Source organism: Chanos chanos, chromosome 2, assembly GCF_902362185.1.
Source record: "Chanos chanos chromosome 2, fChaCha1.1, whole genome shotgun sequence".
Lineage (NCBI taxonomy): Eukaryota > Metazoa > Chordata > Actinopteri > Gonorynchiformes > Chanidae > Chanos > Chanos chanos.
This window is the reverse complement of record NC_044496.1, coordinates 21,244,560-21,266,359: the sequence shown is the minus strand read 5'-3', so window position 1 is coordinate 21,266,359 and position 21,800 is coordinate 21,244,560. Positions and strand designations below refer to the sequence as shown.

General features: G+C 38.7%; 1 protein-coding gene across 1 annotated transcript in view; it reads left to right on the top strand.

Annotated features, from left to right (window-relative positions):
- Positions 1-14,656, top strand: part of adamts7 (a disintegrin-like and metallopeptidase (reprolysin type) with thrombospondin type 1 motif, 7) — a 41,319-nt gene extending 26,663 nt beyond the window's left edge. The window contains exons 17-24 of the mRNA XM_030765158.1: positions 2,047-2,173; positions 2,342-2,555; positions 2,774-4,636; positions 5,025-5,177; positions 5,290-5,463; positions 5,598-5,744; positions 6,739-6,895; positions 13,964-14,656. Of these exons, the coding sequence (XP_030621018.1) occupies positions 2,047-2,173; positions 2,342-2,555; positions 2,774-4,636; positions 5,025-5,177; positions 5,290-5,463; positions 5,598-5,744; positions 6,739-6,895; positions 13,964-14,112 (2,984 nt within the window). The 3' untranslated portion in view covers positions 14,113-14,656. The remainder of the gene's footprint in view (positions 1-2,046; positions 2,174-2,341; positions 2,556-2,773; positions 4,637-5,024; positions 5,178-5,289; positions 5,464-5,597; positions 5,745-6,738; positions 6,896-13,963) is intronic.
- Positions 14,657-21,800: the final 7,144 nt, after the last annotated feature.

Sequence of the window (21,800 nt, the reverse complement as noted above, 5' to 3'; positions counted from 1 at the left end):
TGAATATTTTGTACATTTGATGGATTTTCAGCAGATGGCTTTGTTTCTGTTATTTCTTCAAATGGCATGTAGACACTTACAGTTTCCTTTGTTTTTCTCTGGAGAATGAGGCTTCGTAAGTCCAAAGATGGTCTTATGGAATAAATGTAAGCAGTTTTAGGCACTGTTAATGAGCATAGATTTTCTTTGTATTTTTTGAGCACATTATTTAGTATTGGCTTAACCAGATTCCTAAATGTACTTTGCAGGTCATTGTCAGATTTTTGTGGTACATTGTACATTGTTTGTGGTACGTCATTGATTATATTGTGTTTGTTTTGTTATACTTAAGTCACAAGCAGAATATGACATTCAAGTTTTTGTGTTTTATGCTTTGTTTTCCTTAACTTCATTTTTGCTCATTGTTTCCGAATGCGCAGTTGACTGTCAAATCATTTGGCTTTCTGAGTCTTGACTGTCTTTGTATCACCAAATAACTTATTAGTGCTTTGTGTTCGAAATAATAATGAAACTGCTTTCTGATTGCTTATACAAGTTTTTGTTATTTGTTTAAATTCACGCTAAGGAGTTCCTGAAGTTCTCTAATGGCTAAAACATTGCCATTCATCATATCAGCATGCACGAAATGAACTTGCCTGTTTTGTAAGTTATGGGCCATTGCAAATTCTTGGTATTTTAATGTAGGCTGCCTCCTACAACAGCTGGATTGAAGTTGAGTCTCTTGCTTGTCTGCTGTGATTGCATGTGTGGTAAACTTATCTGTGTGACCCAATTTTTATTGGTAGTCTTAGACTCTGTTGTAACTACTAAAAAAGGGCTTCAGATAAAATCTGCCTGAAGGGTTTCGTTCTTTCCCTACTTTCATAATTGATGTAATTTTCTGTGCTTTACGTTGTGTTTAGGGCATATCTGTTACATAAAGAATGTCTCACTACCCTGTTTATTCTCTCTTCTTTGAGTAACTCAGTCATAGTTTGATAGTTTAATCATGTCAGACAATTAAATTTAAATCAACCCTTTCAGGTGCCTCCTATGGGTTGAGCCCCCCCCCCCCCCCCCAACCCCTCTCAGTTATTAAGGTTGAAAAGCGTACACACCTTATTGTGAGGTGAAAATGAGGAATGATTCCAGGGAGCCAAATATACTAGATCTCTGGCTTGCTAGAGCCAGGTGTCCTAAATAACACACCAGTTTCTCACAAGTGAGAAAACCAAGGCCCATGGCACTTTTTCCTACCATCTGTGTACTCTTTTGAGTCTCTAATCTGATGACATTCTCTTAACACATGTCTATACTTGGCTGGATTTCAGAGAATCATTTCCCAGCTGTCTAAGGAAAGGTGAGACTTCAGGTGTTTTTTTCTTCTTCTTCTTCTTCTTCTTCTTCTTCTTTTCCTCCTCCTCTTTTTTTAATCTTTGGCAAAGGGTTTCAAGGCTGATTACGAGGCGAGAGAGTAAATCAACTGGAGGACGTAAATGTAGCAGCTACTGTGCAGCACTCACAAGCTACAGGTTAAGTGGAGGACCTTAGGGAGAAAACAATGGCATGAGAGACACCAGGGGAAAACAGAAATTTGCAGTTTGAAAGTAGAAAATAGTGATCTGATTTTAATCTACTGAAAAAAAATTATCCTCATGCACAATATGGTTTTATTAATATTAGATGAACATATCTTTTGTATGCAGTGGTGCTGCATTCTGAAAATAAGGAACTACTTTAGATCTACTACTGAGAGGGAGTGAGTCTTTATCTCTTGATCACCCTTTAGCTGTACAAACTGCTTATGATGTTAAAACCTGACAGCTTTAGCTTTTTAAAAGCTAAAGCATCGATAACATTCAGGATTTACAGTTGATTGACTGTTTTACATATGCTCTTTGTGAAGACCAGATTAAGCATTTGTGGCCATAACTTTCAAATGGCCAGTCAGCCCTAAGAATGGACAACATCCTGTGTCCCTTTAAAAGTGGATCTGCAAATGGGTTAGTTTATATGTGTTTGTGCTCTGGCAACAGATTCACAGCAAGTCCCACCATTTCATTTTAGGTGTCCAGAGACAAATTGTTCATTGTGTGGAGAGGACTACTGGGATTGTTGAGGAGCATTACTGTGATCCAGCCACTCGTCCAGATGACAAGAGTGCCAGCTGCAATGAGAACTTATGCCCTGCAGTGTGAGTACCCAGTGGAGATGCCGGAATACATTTATTTAGCTTCAAAGACAGTAGGTATTTTTTGTGTCTTAAAATGTCCTGAACATGGTCGCAAGGGTTCTTGAGGGCTTGCCATGCACAGAAGATGCTTAAAAGCTTATTTAAATTCCTGACGCCTTTTCTTTCCAGATGGTGGGTTGGTGAGTGGCAGAAGTGTTCATCAAGCTGTGGAAACTCTGGGCTGACAAAGAGAACAGTGCTTTGTATTCAGGGTGTGGGGCTTGAAGAGCAACAAGCCCTGGAGCATTCTGAATGTCAGCACTTGCCCAGGCCTGAGTCAGTTACCCCCTGTAACACACATGTGCTCTGTCCTGCTGACTGGACCACAGGCAATTGGTCAGAGGTTAGTTGGCTCTGTCAAGCAGTCCTGACATGACTAGATATGAGTAGGCCAGAGGACATTGATAAGAAGCTTAAGGATGCTAACAGCTATAGGTCCTGTCCCATCAGGCGTCTCAGACATGAAGTTCTCTTTTGTTATGATCTGACCTTTATAATTTAATGACAATTTTGTTGAAGATTTTATGCAATTACCAGGTCTAACCATTTATTTCTCGACAGTGCTCAGTGACATGTGGAACTGGACTGCAAAGACGTGAGGTTATCTGCACGTGGAACACGGGAGCTGACTGTGACCCACAAAATAAGCCTAATTCTACATTGGAATGCCATGTTGAGGACTGCCCCACAAATGATGTCTTTGGCAACGACTGGTCTGGAAGTGGATCTTCCAGCAAAGAAATATTCAATGAAATTAACTCCTTACCTCATGACAATCACCTGCTTAAATTTAACATCGGGCCAACCAGAGCTCAACCAAGCAGCAATGATGATTTAAATAATTTTATTTATGGAGACTTCACTTATCACAATCACATAGAGGATCCGTCTGACAATTCTATCAAAAACAATGTTGAAGTTGATGATTTCTATTATGATTATAACTTCATAAAATTTCATGAAGACCTGTCGTATGACCCTGATGAAGACGGAAGGGTTTTATCTGATAACTCAGGAGCAAATCCTAAACAGGAACCCAAACCCAGTCCCACGACAACTGAAAATACTTACTGGAAAGGCTCAGATGTTTCCGTTGCTACCTCGCTCATACCAACATCTGCCTCTGAAATTCAGCTGAATGCCAATACTTTGTCTTATAATACTAATTATGAGGATCTAAAGGATCCTAAGTCTGAGGTTTCAATAGATGAAAATGACTTTGCAACAGACTGGCCTGATGAAAATGCCTCAGAGAATGAGGATGTTAATTTTCCAGATGACTATTTTCTGCTTGTTTCCACTACTGAAACTCCTTCGTCTATGACTAGGTTTTTTCAGAGACTGAAAGAGTCAAATGTTGATCCTTACTCAACTCAGAGCCACAATGTTATACATAACCAATCGCCAACTGATGAGGAACGATTCAAAGACCAGCACACAACATCTCATGTAACACTTCCAGATGGACTTGTCACACAAGAGTCTACTGTTGATTTGAGTGAGGCTGATAGTACAAATTATGACTTTTATGAAAAGGCTTACAAAATGTATGAAGATGCAACTGAAATGCCTCTTGGTCATAGGCACTACTATGAGGTATTTTCTGAAGATTATTTTGGGGAGCGAAAAAGAGAAGAGAAAGAAATAGATGTTGGTGAAGATGTTCTTTGGAGTGAAAGTGAATGGGAGGTTCTGTCACCGCAGGAAAGCACAGTTTCTCCTACTGCATTTAATGCATTTGACTCTGAAGCCCACAAGGACATGGAAACGACTCAACCTCAGTGGCTGGAGACTTCACCATGGACACCCCTGAGCACAGCCAACACTGAGGGACAAAACCTTGATCAGTATGTAGGAACAAAATTCTCCTCCCACGATGGACACCATGAGTCATCACTCCCTGTAAATGACAACATTGTGACCTTAGGTTCTCTTTCTCAAGAGCCAACTCCTTCTCCAGTCCCCTATAATTCAGCAGAGGAGAACAGAGGCATAACCTCAGCAACTGAAATAGAGCCCCTACCTCCTGCAGATGTGTACGGTGATTTGCAGTCTTCACTCCCAAGTTCAGAAGAAATTCCAGCAGCAACAGCCAACCCCAAAATCAAGAGAAGGCCCCCTAGTATCATTGCACCAGCTGAACCCACTGGACCAGGCCTACCTCAATTCAGTGGCATCCCGGCAAGATCACTAGCAACACCACCTTCTTGGACAGAGATTGATTACAATGAGATCATAATTCCCTCAGTGCTGAAATCCAGCGGCACTGAATCTGCTCCAACTGGACAGCCATCCCAGGACACAAGAATCAAGGCTTCGATCCATTCCATTGCCATTATGATGCCCACTGAGCCTGCCCCATCCCCCGATTTCCAGCCAACCAACAAGATTGCAGCCTTCTGGAGCACAGGGAACTGGAGCACTGTGAGTAACACACATTCTTCACATTCTCCTGATATCAAACCTGTGTGGGGGAGGAACAAAAAACAGCAGTGTGCAACTAAACTCTGAGTCTGGTAATTATGCTGATAGTACTGTTTAACATTTCAATATAAGCACAAATGTTTGATAAATGCTCTCTCTCTTTACTTTGAGAATATGGGATCATATTGTTGTCCATATGACCATGATCATGTTATTGAAATATTACAGAATATTTTTGTTCTTCTTGAAAGATTGCAGAATTACTTGAAGGAGTTTCTTGAGTCATTTAAACAGAGTGTGTTCAAACAGACAGGGCTCTTCCATGGCACAGGATTCCAAAACCATAGCACACATGGCTTAATTATACACTGCCATTCTTCTGTTGTAGTGCTCCACCAGTTGTGGTTTTGGTGCTGTTTGGAGGTTAGTAACCTGCAGCAGTGGTAATGACTCAGATTGTGACATCTCCACGAGGCCAGTTCCAGCTCGCCGTTGCTACCTACGGCCCTGTTCTGCCTGGAGGGTTGGAGAGTGGAGCAAGGTGAGACTTTCTGCCTTTCTACAATGTTCAGATACATTAACAGGGAATTTGAATTGTGGATATTTATACATCAGGCTATTGGTATTGCTATAAGCACTTTATGTTTCTTCAGTGTTCTCAGAACTGTGGTGGAGGAATAAAGGTGCGCGAGGTTCAGTGTTATGACATGCGTGACAAGAGACCACTACGGCCTTTCCACTGTCAGGCCACCTCTGCCAGACCGCCAGCTCAATTGTCCTGCAACACTCAGCTCTGTCTGGACTGGTATACCTCATCATGGGGTGAGGTAAGAAGTTTACAACCTTCTCTCTCAGTTGTTTTACCCTCCGAAAACTTCCAATGGCTGCCAGAAAGAATAACAGTAAGCAAACAAACACTCTTTGTCTCTGCTTCTCTCACTTTTTTCATGCGCACTGACAGTGTTCAGAGCTCTGTGAAGGAGGAGAGCAACAGCGACTCGTCACCTGTCCAGAGCCTGACCGGTGTAATGAATCCTTGCAGCCCAGTCACATCCAGACCTGTAACAACCAGGCTTGTGCACAATGGGTTACAGGCTCCTGGGGGCAGGTGAGGATCTTCACAGGACTTATCAGTGTGTGCAAATGCCCATAGTATTTTCTTTGAGTCCATTAAATTCCCATTTTGTGTATTGTTGGACTCTTGTGGTCATATAGATGAGTACTGTCAGAGCTCCCTCTTTGAAAGGCCAACGCAGAATATTAATTTAACAATGCTTTTGCATTCAGAAGCTGGAGTGACAGAAAATCACTGAGATCTTGTCATTTCTAATTATTCATCATATGGCTATGTCAGGCAGACTTAGGACCATAGACATAAGATAAACTTTGTTGGGTTGTGAAAGAAAATTGATGGAAGAGATGGATTGTGTGTGGTTTTGTGTGGGCTGAGGGTCAGACATAATGCAAAGGTCACATGTAAAATTGATGCATTTCAGAAACAGCATGAGCTGGGAGCTCATAACTAACATCAATTACATGACTCATCTGCAGAATAATGCTACCTTAGCCTTACTGGCCACAGAGCAGTCAAGCCAGCCTTTGAATATGAGTGTGCTTTATTCCCTCCTAACATCACTTCTGCTTCACGCCCCACAGGAGCCTCTGTGTGTTTTGACATAGCTCAGAGCTCGTGATGTACGCACACATATAAACACGCTGTGCAACAGATACCACCATTTGAGAGCTACCAGGCACATAAAGCCTTGATTAAAATCAGTAAAAACGAATGCACGTATGCTTTAATTAACATTTGTAATCTGTTGTGGAAGAGCGTTTCCCTTAATAATGTTTTTTTGGTGTAATCTCTTTTTCCATCTCTGGTTCTGACACCAAAACCACGTAGGTTGTGAAAACAAACTATGATGTTCTCTCTGCTCTTTTCCTTTTTGCTCTGCCTGCTCTCTGTAAAATTTATTATGGGAAATACCACACTGGATCTCTGGGAGTTGAAGAGAGCGATACCCTCTTGGTGTAATGGCATGGGCCCAAAGAGCAGATGCATGGTGAAGCATTTCTAAACCCTGTGCTCTGTGTGCTGGCAGTGCTCGGCATCCTGTGGAGGAGGAGTGCAGCGCCGGCTGGTCAAGTGTGTCAACACCAAGATAGAGGAGGAGGTGGAGCATTCCCAGTGTGACCACGAGCCCTGGCCAGATAACACTCAGAAATGCAACCTTCAGGATTGTGACAGTACCCCCTCTGGTGAGTTAGGTCTCACTCAGTTATGCGCAAAATGTACCTATCTTATCTCAATGTCTTGGAAAGAGAATACATCTTGGAAGGAGAATACTTCTATTCTTTAGAGTGCTACAACTTAATACTTTATTTATTAATCATGACAGAAGTTATGTCAAAGCAAATTACAAAGACTTTTAAGTAGTTTTGAGGCTCTTTTCTTCCCCTTCTTTCCTCCTGAGAATGTCAAAATCAAACTCGTATCTCTTCTGAAAGACCCATATGGCTGCACCATCATTGTTATTCATAGCTAATAAAAATTTCTCTTCACCATGCTGTGAAGGTCTGGTAAACATTTGTCACTAAACTTTATTAAGCCAATGGTTGTGCATGAATTGCAAATGAATTTTTTTATGAATGCTAATCAGATGGCAGTTCACAGTCCATTCTAGGAAATTATTGAGAGGGAAATGTGCAATTGCGATCCTGTAATCACACTAATACCTGAATGTGTGTATATTAAAGCAATTTTGAATCTTGGATTCAGTATAGTTTGTGGATTCAAAACATAAAAAGAGGTCTCTTATTTAAATTGAATGTTAACATTCTCTGTAATAAATATCTCTGTAAGAAAGGCTAACAATAGATAACCATTGTTTCTGGGAAAAAGAGATACTGTAGTAGTCTTTTTTGGAAATGCATCTCACTGCAATGTTTTTTACACCTGAATTGCATGGATTTTTTTTCCACTTTGAATACACCTTCGTGATGCATGCTTCAGAGCAGGGATGGCTTAAAGAACGTGTGTTCCCTGAGGCAGTCACTAAATATTCTTAGCTACCACTCACCCTTATCTGGCCTTATTTTCCTATCCAACTGCTATGGTTCAGTGGGCATCACGAACAATCACGCATGTTACCCACAACCTAATCAGTATCCCATGGTTGATGTGCTGTCCAGAAAAGACATATAATGCCAAGTCATTCAGTTCAGGTAAAAGACAAACCCAGCAGTGAGAAGGAAACACTCTAGAGCTTCAGTTTGCCGTGCAATTATTGTGCATTTGGTTTTTTATTGAAGAACCGGGTGTTTTTTTTATCAAACTTCTCAGAGCTTTTTATCTCTTAATTGAAACTCGGAAGTGCTGAATCAATCCCATCACACAACCTCAAAAATCCCTTTGTCTCACTGTATGTAATTCCAGTCACATAATTCTCTCACAAATGATTAACCATCACTTTCTCATAACCTCTAATTATTGTCATCACCTTACTGAAATATGTCAGGGGAAAATTGAAGAGAAAATTGCATCTTCTACGTATGCAAATTGAAATCTGATTGGTATTGTGGTTGTTGTGCTGTGGACCTCACTTTAAAATATTCTACACACAGCAAATCTTTTTAAAATTGGTTTAGAAAAGTAGTCGGTGACTACTCAGAATTATTGCACCTACTGTTTTATTTTAAGGGTAGTGTGGGGCCCTCAGTAAAGAGCTAAATAGATAGTTTGAATTCATGGAAAGAAAAAGCAACTTAACGTGTTTATATATTTTTAACACATAATAAAAATATTATTCCAAGAAATGTTTGAATGTCACAGCCAAGTTGGCTTCTAGCCAAGTCTGCTGCTGCTCCTCCTACCTTTTTGGCTTGGCCAAGCAGCACACAGGACAGATGGAAATCCATCAAAGAGGACTTACACTTATCTAGTGCTATTCACAGTGGGAGTTAATCTGGCAGTGCAAGTGTTGTAAAACACTCATCAAACAGCACTGAAGGAACTAAATGGAGATATGCTCTCAGAGCGTCAGTCTGTCCTGCTGGAAACAAATCTAGATCATCATACAGATGTCATTAACATTTCACAGAGGCAAAAAGTGAAATGAGTCAGTGACCAGTTAGTGCAGATTTATGCTGTCTGGCTGACACAGGAAAATATTTAAATAATACCTTTTACTCAAACAGATGGTCTCTTTGATGTGTTATCATCATCCTCATTATTATCATCATCATTTCTCTTGCTTCACATGAAGTAAAAATACTGAATGCTGTGGACTAAGCTTTGTAGTAAAGAAACAAACTCACAGCCTCAGCACATAGCTGAAGTGCTGGTATTAAATGAAGGGCTGTCCAATAGATGTTTTCATTTTAAAATGATTAGGTGTATATCCTGTCTAATAGAAATGACTACTTAATACTGGCAGGTTAACTGTGAGAACCGAATACTTAAATGGATACATTACAGTGAATGCTTGCAGTTCTGACAAGAAGGGTCTTTAAGATTTAAGTCTGCCTGAGAAAAGGTAAAATCATTTGTTGAGTCCTGCAGTATCTGTCTAATTTCTCTGTCAGTCTTCTTGGAACACCAAAGTCCTTAGGTGTCAAATAATAACTGGGATTCTCGGAATACCACAAACCTAGGTGTCAGACGGTAACTGAGATAGAGGAAGTTTGGTGAAGTTGTTAGTAGGGGGGCATCTGGGGAAGCATGCCTTAATTATTGAAGTGTGCTCTTGCTTACAGTGGGGTTTTGTTGAAGTGACTCCGTTTTGACAGGCAGCCAAATGCCAACCACTCCTGGCACAGTGTAAAGTACTTTTTGAAGGGGAGTGTGTGGAGTGTCTGTTAGTGGAGGGGTGGTCACTGTTTGTAATGCACAGAATTGTCTTACATTACCAGTGTTCAGTGAGGCCTTTTGTTTCAGTTTTCTGACCTTGTCAGACATAAATTGATTCTCGTACTGCTTTTGCCAAACGTTGTTGTTGTCATTTTTTGATTTGCACTCTTTTTGCAAATCAACTACAGTTGCACTAATGTACTGAGATCAACGTACCTCTGGTCTCTTGTGGTATAGAATTCCACAAGAACATATCTTGGAGTTTTTAAAGTACCCTTGTCATGATCATCCAACATTCAAAAACACATATCTAACCACAGCATCAGATCTTACCCAAAACACCTTAATCTGGCATTGCTAACAGGCATAATGGGCTAATTGATGAATTTGTTTTTAATGGATGTTAATATTAACTAGGAAGTTTGCATTTTCACTATATAGAAAACATATTCTGAAGGTTGGTGGTGTGGTTTGCACTTAACAAAGGATGAAAAGGACTAATGTGGCACAAAGCTTGTTCAGTATTAAAGCAGAGGACAAACAAGCCAACATGGTCTCCTGAGAAATCGGAACATGCACACCGATTGTTCATGCCCTGAAAATTGGTTCACGTATACTGAATTGGGGGAGAGAAAAAAAGGGGAAAAAGGCACAAAACGGATTCAAAAGCTCAACGTTCTGAAAATGGGGGTGGCAGCTTATATCATTGAGCCACCACAGCACACTGGCCTCTTGTTGGTCCGCGAGGTTCTCATGCTTAAATCACCACGTTAGTCTACGAAACTTGCTGTTTCCACAGGATGACAGTGTGCTGCAGTGGCTCAGCGATAAAAGCTGCTTCCCCCCCTCTGTGCAGAATGTTGTAGTTTTGAACTTTTTTTCTCCCAAATAAATCACGCACACATATCAGGCACTGGTCGTACTATTGGTTGGCAAAGCGCGCTATCTGGCACAGGTTTACTATCAGTTAAGGTCAGGGTTAGGGTTTGGGTGGGGTTAGGGTTAAGGTTAGGTTTAGCTTTAGTTTAGCACCCCTGGTGGGCATGATTGGTAGTGCTTGTCCAGGATTCAGTATATGTGAACCGATTTTCAGGACATGAAAAATCGGTGTGCATATTCCAAATTTCTCAGGAAACCAGTCTCAACAAACATCTTTCAGCTCTCAAACAATTGTCAGCATTGCCTGTCTTCAGATTTCATGATAGAAGATGATTTTTAGGTAAACGAATATTGGTATACCTGAAAGTCTTGGATGGGCAGGATTGTTTTGTGAAAGCCTGCAGCAAAATCAGTGCGTAGCAAAATCTGAGCTGACAAGATGTGGGAACTCTCACTAGGCTCTATTGAGGTGCAGAGATGGTGTCTTGAGACCTGCCCAACCCTGGCCATGTTAAGGTTATGCTTATGCTATGAACTTTTTTTGAACTCTTTCTGTCTCAATGCACTTATTCACAGATTTTTTTCACTGTCAAACACTATTTTCTGAATCTGGGTGTTGTGATTTGTGAGTCCCAGTTGTTTATCTGCCAACTTGTAGAGCCTGAACGTTTTTACCCATTGAATATTTTTTGTGCTGGCAAAATGGAATCAGCTATGTCAATGTTTGTTTTGTTTTTTTATGTTAAGTTTATTTTTTATGATATCTGATATCTGAAATTGTTTTTTTCTGAACATTTGTGGAGTGTTGTTTTTTTTTTTGTTTTTTATTTACTGGTAATTTCCCCATCGCATTGGGATTACCTGTTCTATCTTACTTGTCTTAGCACTTTCAAAATCTGTCACCTTTGTTGAATATTGTTACAGTTGGGTATATGTATTTTTCTAATGGCTGATGGTTTGGTGGTAGTGGTGATGATGGTGATGATGATGATAATGATACTGATGACGATTACCAGACCTTTCCAGTCAGGTAAAGTGATTTATTGATGTAGATAATTGAGTAGTCATTAAAGCAGTAAACTTATTTTATCTGTTTCATTTCCAAATAACTCTTGACATATTGATATTCAAAGTTCTTTTATTTCAGTGGTGCGGTTTTCAGTGGTTCATGAAATGACATTGGAAAGATCTGAGATCCGTGTTGAAAAACTGAAATTCTGCTGCTGACAGAATTTTCCTTGACTTTGACCATAGTAACCAAGGTCAGGCAGGATTAGATATCTGGGGCTTGTCCATGGGAAGTCCCCTGTGTGTGTGTTTGCTGTGGTGCCATTTGACGGTTGACAGTAGGGGAAGGGTTCTGCTGAGAATACATCATGGAATCCCTCAGCAGCTGTGACCTTTGCCCTCAGTGAGGTCAGTTTTCTGTGTGATCTGGCATCATGGGAAAATTGTATCGTGTGGACAGAACTTCTAGCCTGGGTCTGAATGAATCCCACTGTCAGAAAAAGAAATCCGGTTTGAGTAGTGGGAGAGGAGGACCAGACAGTGAAATCAATTGTTAAAATAAATCTCCATCTGCGTCTCTCTTGTATCTATTCTTACAGGAATATGAATATGATTTTTTTGCACCATCTTTGATGTAGGGATCCTGTTTCTTAATCAGTCACATAGATCAGGAGAAAAAGCAGACTCTGTCATTTTATTAGTCTTATATACAGCTTTGTGGTCTTTTCAAATTGTTTTCAACTACTTTCAAATTTGAAATTATGCATTCTCAAACCTCTACTGTTGTGCCCAAAAAATACAAAATAGCAATTGTATGCATTTACACTTAATACAAGCTGTGTTTGGCACCACTCTGCTATATTGTGCAAAATGAATGTGCAAAAAATATCAAAAAACTTGGTATAGACTCAAGGAGTCATTTCAGGTTTGCTTGTTGTTGAAATCCTGTTCAGTGAAGTTGCCACGTATTTCACGGGTTTTAAAGGTCCAAGATAAACTCGTTTGCATTATGTGCTCTGTAAATGATGATTTTATTCTTTAGCAGGACCTTAAACATTAGGATTGAATCAGTGTCCAGCAATATAGTGCTTTTTCCTTCTCAAAATAGTCAGCAGTGACTGGGGTGCCATGTGGGACTGGAAGTACGCTGCAGCAAATTGGAGATGAGTTCATTCAAGGTCTTGCCATTGGAATCTGGCAAAGGGAAAGCAGTAAGATTAGAAATAATAGGCGTAAAGTGCCCCTTCTCTGCAGAAAGGACATAAATGGGCCAGACTGTGCTTCATGCCGCTGCATGCCAAAACTATTATGTTTGTCTTTTTTTCCATACTTACCTAGAGTTGCCCTGCGTAAGTTTATTTAACAATACTCTCACAGTTTTCATGAGCCTCTACCAGCCTTAGATTGCCAGAGTGACTAAGGAACTTCAGGAATAAGCCTCAAACATGGTGATTAGTTTCAAGAGAATTATTAACCAATAAGACACTGAAGCATTGTGCTCAGTTTCAAGAGAATTATTAACCAATAAGACACTGAAATAATGTAAGGCCAGCTGTGTTAGTGTTACATAACACATCTCACAGGATAGTGGATATTTAGCTCTCCTTTATTTGGCTTAAAATCACACACTAATTTTAAAATCTTTAATCCAATATTATTGCCACTATTAATAATGGATTAAAGATCTTGAAATTAGAAAGTCTCAGTTCCATCTCAGTTTGATGAAAAGAACTGTAAAGATTTGTATGCTGAAATTCACTCATTTAATAAAAAGTGAGTCATATTCCATGTGCTGTATGGTTTCTGGCATAAAAAGGATAAAAAAAATTGGAATGGAACTTTATCAGTCATTGTTTGATAAAACTCTAGCAGTTGTTAGTTAACCTCTAGCAAGGCTTAAATAATTGAATTTTTTATTTCTTATTTTACACTTCACTCTCTAATACTGGGTTTTTGGATTTAGTGCAGAACAAAAGATAAAAAGATGTAGCCCCAAGACCTTGTGTCCCCAAATGCTCTGTTCTGTAATATGCAAAGATATTCAAAACCCATTATTTTTTAGAACTGTGAGTAGGTTCTATAGTTTTATAGTTTTAAAGTTTTATATTTTTACTGTCTTACTAACAGGTCTTGTAAGAAAAGTCCAGATTATTTAAGTTTCGGTTTTAAGATTTATTGGAGTACATTTTGATTACTAAAACTAATTCCAAGCATTTTGTGATTTATTATGACTTATCAATAAAAGGAAACACATCTTTATGGATGTATACACAATTTGATTCACATGTATTTCAAAGGTGGAGTCAATAATAAATGTCACTTATGTACTCATATACATGTATTTTATTCACTGTTCTACTTGCATTGAACCGTTCTGTCAGTCCTGAGGGCATACACCCTTGTTCTGTGTGTGAGTGTCCCTGGGTTTTTTAGGATGTATAAATTAAAACTGCTTCATCGCAGGAAACTATCAACAACAGTGACTTGCTTCATTTACCCATCCAGAGTTATTAACTAACCTAGACTGTTATTAACTAATTGTTATTAACCTTTATTCTCCACTCACCCCCTATTCTGCCTTTCTCTTTCAGATCAGGTGTGTCTTCATAATCGCCTGACATTGCGCTTCTGTCAGACTCTGCAGTGGCTTGGCCGGTGTCACCTGCCTACTGTCCGTGCCCAGTGCTGTAAGACTTGCGGGCAGCATTCCCGTGGCAATGACCGCACAGCTCGACGCTAAGACCTAAGAGGTTTTCAAGAAAGTATTATCAGTCTGGGGAATAAACCACATGTTTAAATAGAAAGAACCACAAAGCAGCTATGGGCTAAGCCTGTCTAGAACTGTTTTTGCTGGGTTGCCTACTATATATTTACCTGCAGAGTCCTGCTAAGAGCCATCAGGGATGTCCCTGGAGGCTGGGATCTTTGACATCTGAGGCTGTGTCTATTTCCAACTCCCATCTCAGGTGAGGAAATTATACACAGGCAAGGGGATTATCAAACCATCTCATTACAGGCTGAGGAAAATAATTTTTATTTTCTGTACAACAAGAGCTATTTGTGCTGTGTAGCAGCTTAATTGGTACAAAACTTTTGTTTTGATTTTACCTCACATATATGACTGAACCTTACCTGGTAGTAAATAGATATCTTTTTGAGAAATTAAGGATCGCCCGTACATCTGTATTATTTTGTTTTAAACAGTAAATCAGAATGTTATTGTCAGATATCCTTGTTATATTGTTTGCTCTGTGGTTAAGAGAAGCCTTCTAACCCAGCGTGTTTTTCCGGGTTAACTATAACATGTGATTCATGTCAGAAAAATGCTTTCTACTGACTGCAGCAAAAATCAAAGATAAAGAATTCAAATTTTAGTGGTGCTGCATATATAATCTGGTGCTAGAGGAAGCCTTGTCCTCCCAAATCAGTCAGGTGTTGGCTAGCCAGTGCCTTTCTCTACTTCAGTGTTTTTCAGATCCAGGCCCGGGGCCCCACACCACTGTTCATTTTCTGTGCAGTCTGACCACTCCCCATTTAACTAATTAAAGGGTATGTTTATTAGAAGACAAGTTGTAGCATTTTCTGACCAGTGGGTAGCTGGAGCTACATTTGAAAAACACTGTTTTACTTGAATTACGTCACTGACTGTTCATAGTACTTGCGCTCAAATATCTCTGCCAGGTTAATATTGAGGAGATTATTTCATGATGTTACAGTGCATTTTCAGGAAATGAACAGAGGAAAGATTAAGTGAATATTATTTGGATTTCCTGTGGATTCATAAACGAATAAAGGTGCTTGATTACATTGCCTCCTAAAATATGTTTTTGTTTTAAAAAAAAATACAGTTCTTGTAATTGTCGGCCTTTTTCAGACTTACTTAATGTCATCAAGCACTTCTGGGTATTTTTTGAGGGACAGGATAATTTTCTTAGAAGTAGAAATGAAACGGGCTGAAACTGAAAGGTTGAATTTGCGCTTCCATTAACTTCAAGACTTAAATCACTATGTCTGTTCTCGGTAACACTTTACCTCAGTGGTCTTTCTAGCTTTATCTTCTAAGCCTGATTAAATACCTGATGTAAAAGTGCCCCGCATTGCATGATTTTTTTTACAAAAAGAAGAGGGAGCCCAGTACATGCACACAACAATCCTGGTCATAGTCATACATGTTCTCAGCTAAAGTTCTTATATGACTGTATTATAGGGTTATTACCAATATGAAGTGAGTTGCATCTGTTTCACAGTGTTGCTACCGTGTGATCTATACCAGTTAAGTGTCTAATAGAGATCTAAATGTTCCTTGCCACTGTGGAATCATGAGTGAATGAGGCAGCAGTTAGAGGGCTTTCACATTTAAGCTCTGAATGTTACGTACTTTTATCAGAAGGAAAAAATGAGTGGATTATGGTATTGTTTGCTAATAATAATACTCTTGCTCAAATAAGTAGCTCAACAGTAAATTCGGTGTTGCTATTTTAGACACATTGAGTCTGTTTATAAAAGAGAAAGCAGATTATAGTTTTCTCAGCATTGTTCCATGTTCACCACATTATTTAGTCTGAGGATCCTCCCGAAAATGGTTCTTACGTAAATTGTTTAACCGACATGCAGTTGTCAATAATTTTGTGCCCATTTATAGGTGTTTTAGGTGCTAAATGTTTAGTAGGGGTGTACTGAGAGAATTATGCCTAGTTTATTTTTGTATTAAGTGTTTTGATAAACAGATATTGAATGATTGAATGAACAGATTTACATAATGATTGTTTGGGTTAATATTTGGAGTTGTTTCTCAGGCTGGAGAGAACATTTGTGTATCTTTTCAGGTTTCTCCTCACTGCACAATTACTTTCTAATTTCATTTGCTTGTTGTCTGGTGCTGCAAAATATGATGTATCTAATCGAATTCTCTCTTTTTTATTCCAATTGTTAACATTAGGAATGACCAATTATACATTTTTTCATAGCACTACATCTTGCATTTGTTCCCACTTCAATTAAAACATTTTTAAAAACCAAGGAGTAATTTCTGAGTTACTTAAATGCTGTCAAAATAATCAACTGCTTTTGATTTAAAAAAAAAAAAAACCCAAAAAGTGAAGCCATACATCTGTGACATGCTGAGGAGAATTATGTTTGAGATAATAAAGAGTGCTGAGGTATTTTTAGGCTTGTAAAGAATGACATCTCAAACTTCACAGTAATACACCAAAGCTGTTACAACCACTGTCTGCTGTCTCTGAGGTCTAGCTGGAGTTTCTGTCATGGGAGGCAATGGACTTTGAGGCTCCAGTGAAGCATCAGTGAGGGATTTACAAGGCTGAAGAGGATAATAGAGTTAAAGCTACCACTTTGCTCTGTTTGATTAAGGATCCAACATCATGTTCTGTGAAATATTTTCTCAAAGAGTTACTTGTTTAAGGCTTTTCTCATGCTTTGAAAATTTATTCTGTCAGAAAAAGCACTTCAAGCTGTCATTGCAGATGCCTAGCATGGCTATACAGCCAGAGCATGTAGGAGCTCATCTCCTTACCATATTGCAGCTAAGCTGAAATGTCATGAAAATGCCTCCATTGTTTGTACTTTGTGTTGGATAGGTCGCCCAGTATAAGTCTGATCAGTCAGATTTTTTTAGTGCAATGACAGTTGATACCTTCAAAAGCATTACTTTTCTAGTTAGGCATATGGTGTCATTTTTATGAAGAATGATAATGAACAGCTTTAAGGGTCTTCATAAAATATTTACCTTATTGGAGACCCTTTATGAATAGTACCAACTAAAAAAATTTAATAAAACCACGTTTTATCAAATACCATAACCAATCCATGTGGGACACTCAAGCATATTGTCTCAAAGACCACATGTAGGAAAGATTTGGGGGTTGAATTAGTAATTCAGTGACTTTAAATATGCATTTGACCATGCTCTGGATTTGCAAGCATTAACGGAAGCAAGTTCACTGCTGCACCAACTATAGGCTGGAATACATCAGCTCGGAAACGAGAATTTATCAGTACTATTTTACTTTATAATGGTAATTCATTAGAAAATGACAGGCCCATTTTCAGTGCATCACACTTGCTATTACACAGACAGTATTTTCAGAGACAGTAAATGTAGTGTCAAATTATGCCTCTTATATCATATGTCCTTAGGCATGGCCTGTCCATCTACTTACACTTCCAGTGCACTGTACAGGATGACTTAGATGACATGCTGAATGGGCTTGCAGTGTGTCTTTGTGCCATGATGTTAGCTTGTACCAATGCACTATCACCCAAATGTTACAGAGATGTAACATCACAAGATACCTTTAACGTAGTGTGTTATGTTTACTGCAGTGTTGTATTTCCAGAACTTCAGTGAAGTTTCTTGTGTATTCCAGTGAGTTCTTCTGTATGGAGAAGCGTAACAGTGCCCCTTACTGGATGTTTGCCTTTATTTCAAGTCTTTCCAAACTATTAGCTCAGTTAAAGTGTTTAACTCTCTGAGAATTTTCTGGTTTCAAATGAAAATGATTTTTCTCACCTTTTCTCTCTTTGCTAAACTCAGGCTACTTGAATGTCCACAGATATTTTTGGTAGATTAAAAAAAAAGTTTTTCCTGTGCACAGATAAAGCATAAATGAACAAACTAAAATTAAGAGAAGTTAAAGTCATTACCCATAAAAGACCAGCTCTCTGTATTAAATAACTAACATTTTCAGATTATTCTGCTAAAAATGTGATGTAACCCTTGTGAATGATTCTACTTTTACCCTCAGTAAAATGCACATTGTGTAAGCCTTGTAAGGGTCAGGACATTGTAGTAATAAATACATAATACATTATAATTGAATGTTATCTTTCATACAATGTCAATGCTTCATAACTGTTTGCAACAGTATAGAGAGATGGCAAAATACAAAATACTTGACATGAATATCGAAATATAAATGCATTAATAAAACACGTCTACATGTGTCAGTAAAATGTTATTGTGTAATTCACATACTAGGAGAGATTTAACCGGTGCTGAGAAAAAAAAAAACCCAACAATCTTTGGCTGTTTTTGATTTTTTTTTTTCTATCACGACCCTCGTGCCTTCTAGTAGGTTCTGTGTGAGTGTCAGTGCTGTCAGACTGGTGAGGAGTTGTACTCAGATGTGCAGTGGAGCATGCACAGTCTTTTCTCTTATGACGTTTAGGATGTCAGGCACCTTTCAAAAGTCTTCCGCTACCCTCACATGCAGTGACCCATAGTGGGCATAAAACGTTGGTTCCCACTGCATCTTTTGTTTTTTTTTTTTTTTGTTTTTCCTACCACAGTAGGGACATTGAGTGCCCTTGCTCTTTTTCAACACCACCATGCTGAGGTGAGGAGAAGAGGTAAGAACTAGGTGTACCATGTTTCAGCACCTCTGGAGCAACTTGTGGTCAAGAGTCAAGGCCACAACCGCAGCAGTGACCAGAGGAAGGGCAAAGGTTGTGATACTAATTTGCTAATTCTGACTTTTATTCTCAGCTTAATCAAGTTTTTTGTGTGCAAATCTTAGAGCACAGACATTACTGTTGAGTAAGCATCAAATAAAATGACTTTTTTCCCCCCACTTTTTTAAAAGGAACTACAGTGTCAGACATTGATATTGCTCACATTTTATATGAATGAACAAATGTTTGATTAAAATGTAATCTCATTACAACATATTTTGAAATTGTTTACAAATTCCAAAATTTCCATTTATGAGTACAACATTAATGTAGTGTACAGTAAATGACCTCTTGGGAGCACTAGAATGAACCAAAGGTAGTTGGTCCCTTATTTTTCATCTTATATAAAGCTTTATAATTAAGATGTCTTTAACTGCTCACTTGACTACCAATTACTTACTGTGGCTGAAGGACAAATGGTTATGAAAATATGAAAACCTCAACAATTTAATACTGAAATACATTATGTAGCTCAAACAAAAGAACAAAATGTGAACTGCATCAGTATGAGACTCCCACTACTTGCTAATGTACTTGAACTACATTTTAAAAGTTATTTATTTATGTAACTTGTGTGCCGCATATAATCTTTACATAACTGTACTTAGTATTTGTTGAATTGTCAACATATATGTTGAATTATCGACATATTTATGAATCTTCATTTGATTATGGTTAAAACACAAAATTTCTTATGAGGGCAGCTGCTCACAGAACACTTTTATGTTTGTTCCTCTGCCTCTAGATGGCAGTGTGTAATATGACAGGTTACTGTATCCCATCACAAAACAGCAGTCTTTTTGTACTTTGTACTAAATTGACACAGTTTTAGAAATAATGTTGCTGTTTGCTTCTGTTATTACCAGTGTAACGCACTTTTTACTGTTGTGTTTAGTCAGGTATAAAATAACTGTTTGTTTGATGTAAAGTTGTCTGTTAGGTCAATGGTAAAAGCAAATGTGCTCAGCACAGCAGAATTGGACTGCTAGGGCTAGGGAGCTCTGACACTGGCTATTAATTGTCTCCCACGGAAGGAAAGATCAATTAGAAGTGTCTTGACAGACTCAGCCCTTACTGAAATACTGTAGACTGCTCAGCAAGTAGATCAGATAGCAGATATTCAGCTTAATATGTGACACTATCTCCTTTTGTCCTTCCAGAAACTGGGTGAAGATGTGTTGTTTGTCTTTTACAGCACTGGTAGCATTACCTTACAGAGAGGGAGCATTTAATATGCGGCAGTCAATTGTAATTATTGATTTTACTTGAGCTGTTCTAGCCTACACCTATATCTCCTCTCGTGATCTTTCCGAGTGAAAGTATAGATAGAACAGTAAATGTGATTCTTCTTTCATTAACAGGCAGTAAAGATTACAGCATTATAGAGCATGTCTGTTAACTTGTACATGTGTAGTATTTGGCGTGTCAAATAGAAATGAGAGTTCCCTGGGATTAATTCATGTCAGTTCTCTGATTGGGTTGCCTGATATTGTCATTTACGTGTGTAGCATACAGTGTTGTGCTGTTGGTTCTATAATTTAAATTCCTCCTTTAAAAGTGAAACAACAAAAGCTTTAGAAATTTGTAATATCATGTAAACCCACAATATGGACCTTTCTTCTTCCTCTTCTTCCTCTTCTTCTTCTTCTTCTTCTTGTTTTATTATTATTAGTAGTAGTACTGACAATAGTAATCTTCATCATCGTCATCATCATCATCATCATCATCATTATCATCATCATCATAAGGAGTTTTAAGGGGCAAATCTTTGGTCGTATTTTTTTCCGGCCTGGATGAATTTACTGCTATTTCTACAAGGACCCCTGAATTTATTACAAGCCTTACACAAGAAACTGCTAACATCAGCCAGAAAAGGCTATTGCTCTCTCTACGTTATTACTGTGTGTTATCAGGTGAAGGGAGTGCACTGGCTTAGAGATTGTTCGGAAGCACATTACAAATGAAATAGCAGCTCAGTTATGAAACTGTTTCCAAATAAACACTTTTCCCAACACTTTTTCTTTCAAAATATAATGGTGTTTATGCCCTGGTTTTTTTAAGGTTGTTTGTTAACTTATGTGTTCCCATATTGTTCTGGTGGTGGAGGGAGAGTAGTGGTATTAAGCAGTGGTATTAGGCCACATAAAGTCTACAGTGTAGCTAAAATATATTTCTGGGCTTGCATGGCTGACTAACATATTGTGAACGTCTGGAAGGAGGTAAGGCCAGCCTCTTGCCAGTCCTCCATTAGACTGGGCAAGGTTCCAGGGCCATGTTACCTCACTCTCAATCATGCAGCAGCCTGTCAGGGGCTGAGCTGCAGAACTGAGCACAAACATACAGAGGTGGTACAGTTCAAGTCAAAATGAAAGATGCATGTGTAGGAGGGCACATATTTTGTTATTGTTTCAAATATACTCATTCTCAATTGACAAAAAAAAAAACAGTTTCATTAAATATTGCAGACCCTATTCGACGCAATTAGTGCTAGATAACGCAATATGTAACTGTGACTTAAGAGTGAACCCATCCGTGTTGATCTTGACAAATGACGTGAGTGATACCACATATGATTGTACAACTGCTTTTGTAGTAGAACTCAGCAAAAACTCATACATAAAAATCGATTTTGTTCACGCCACACAGTGGATTACAGATGAGGAAAAACTCTAGTTAATTCGTAACAGACAGTCAGACATTTGCTCGAAGTCGCACAAACTTGAAACGTGTAAGCACGGTTTCATTAGAAACTGAGTCGCACTGATACACACACTTGACAAAACCACTCTATCTCAGTGGTTAATAAGGTATAGTAAGAAGGAGGCGGCGCACCGTACCCTGTAGTTGCTGATGTCGTTGGAGACTGGTTTAATCGTCAACATTCAGAATCCTCGGCTGTATCAGTACAGTTGAGGGAAGATTTGCACATTTGCTGAAGATAGATCGTAGCAATACACG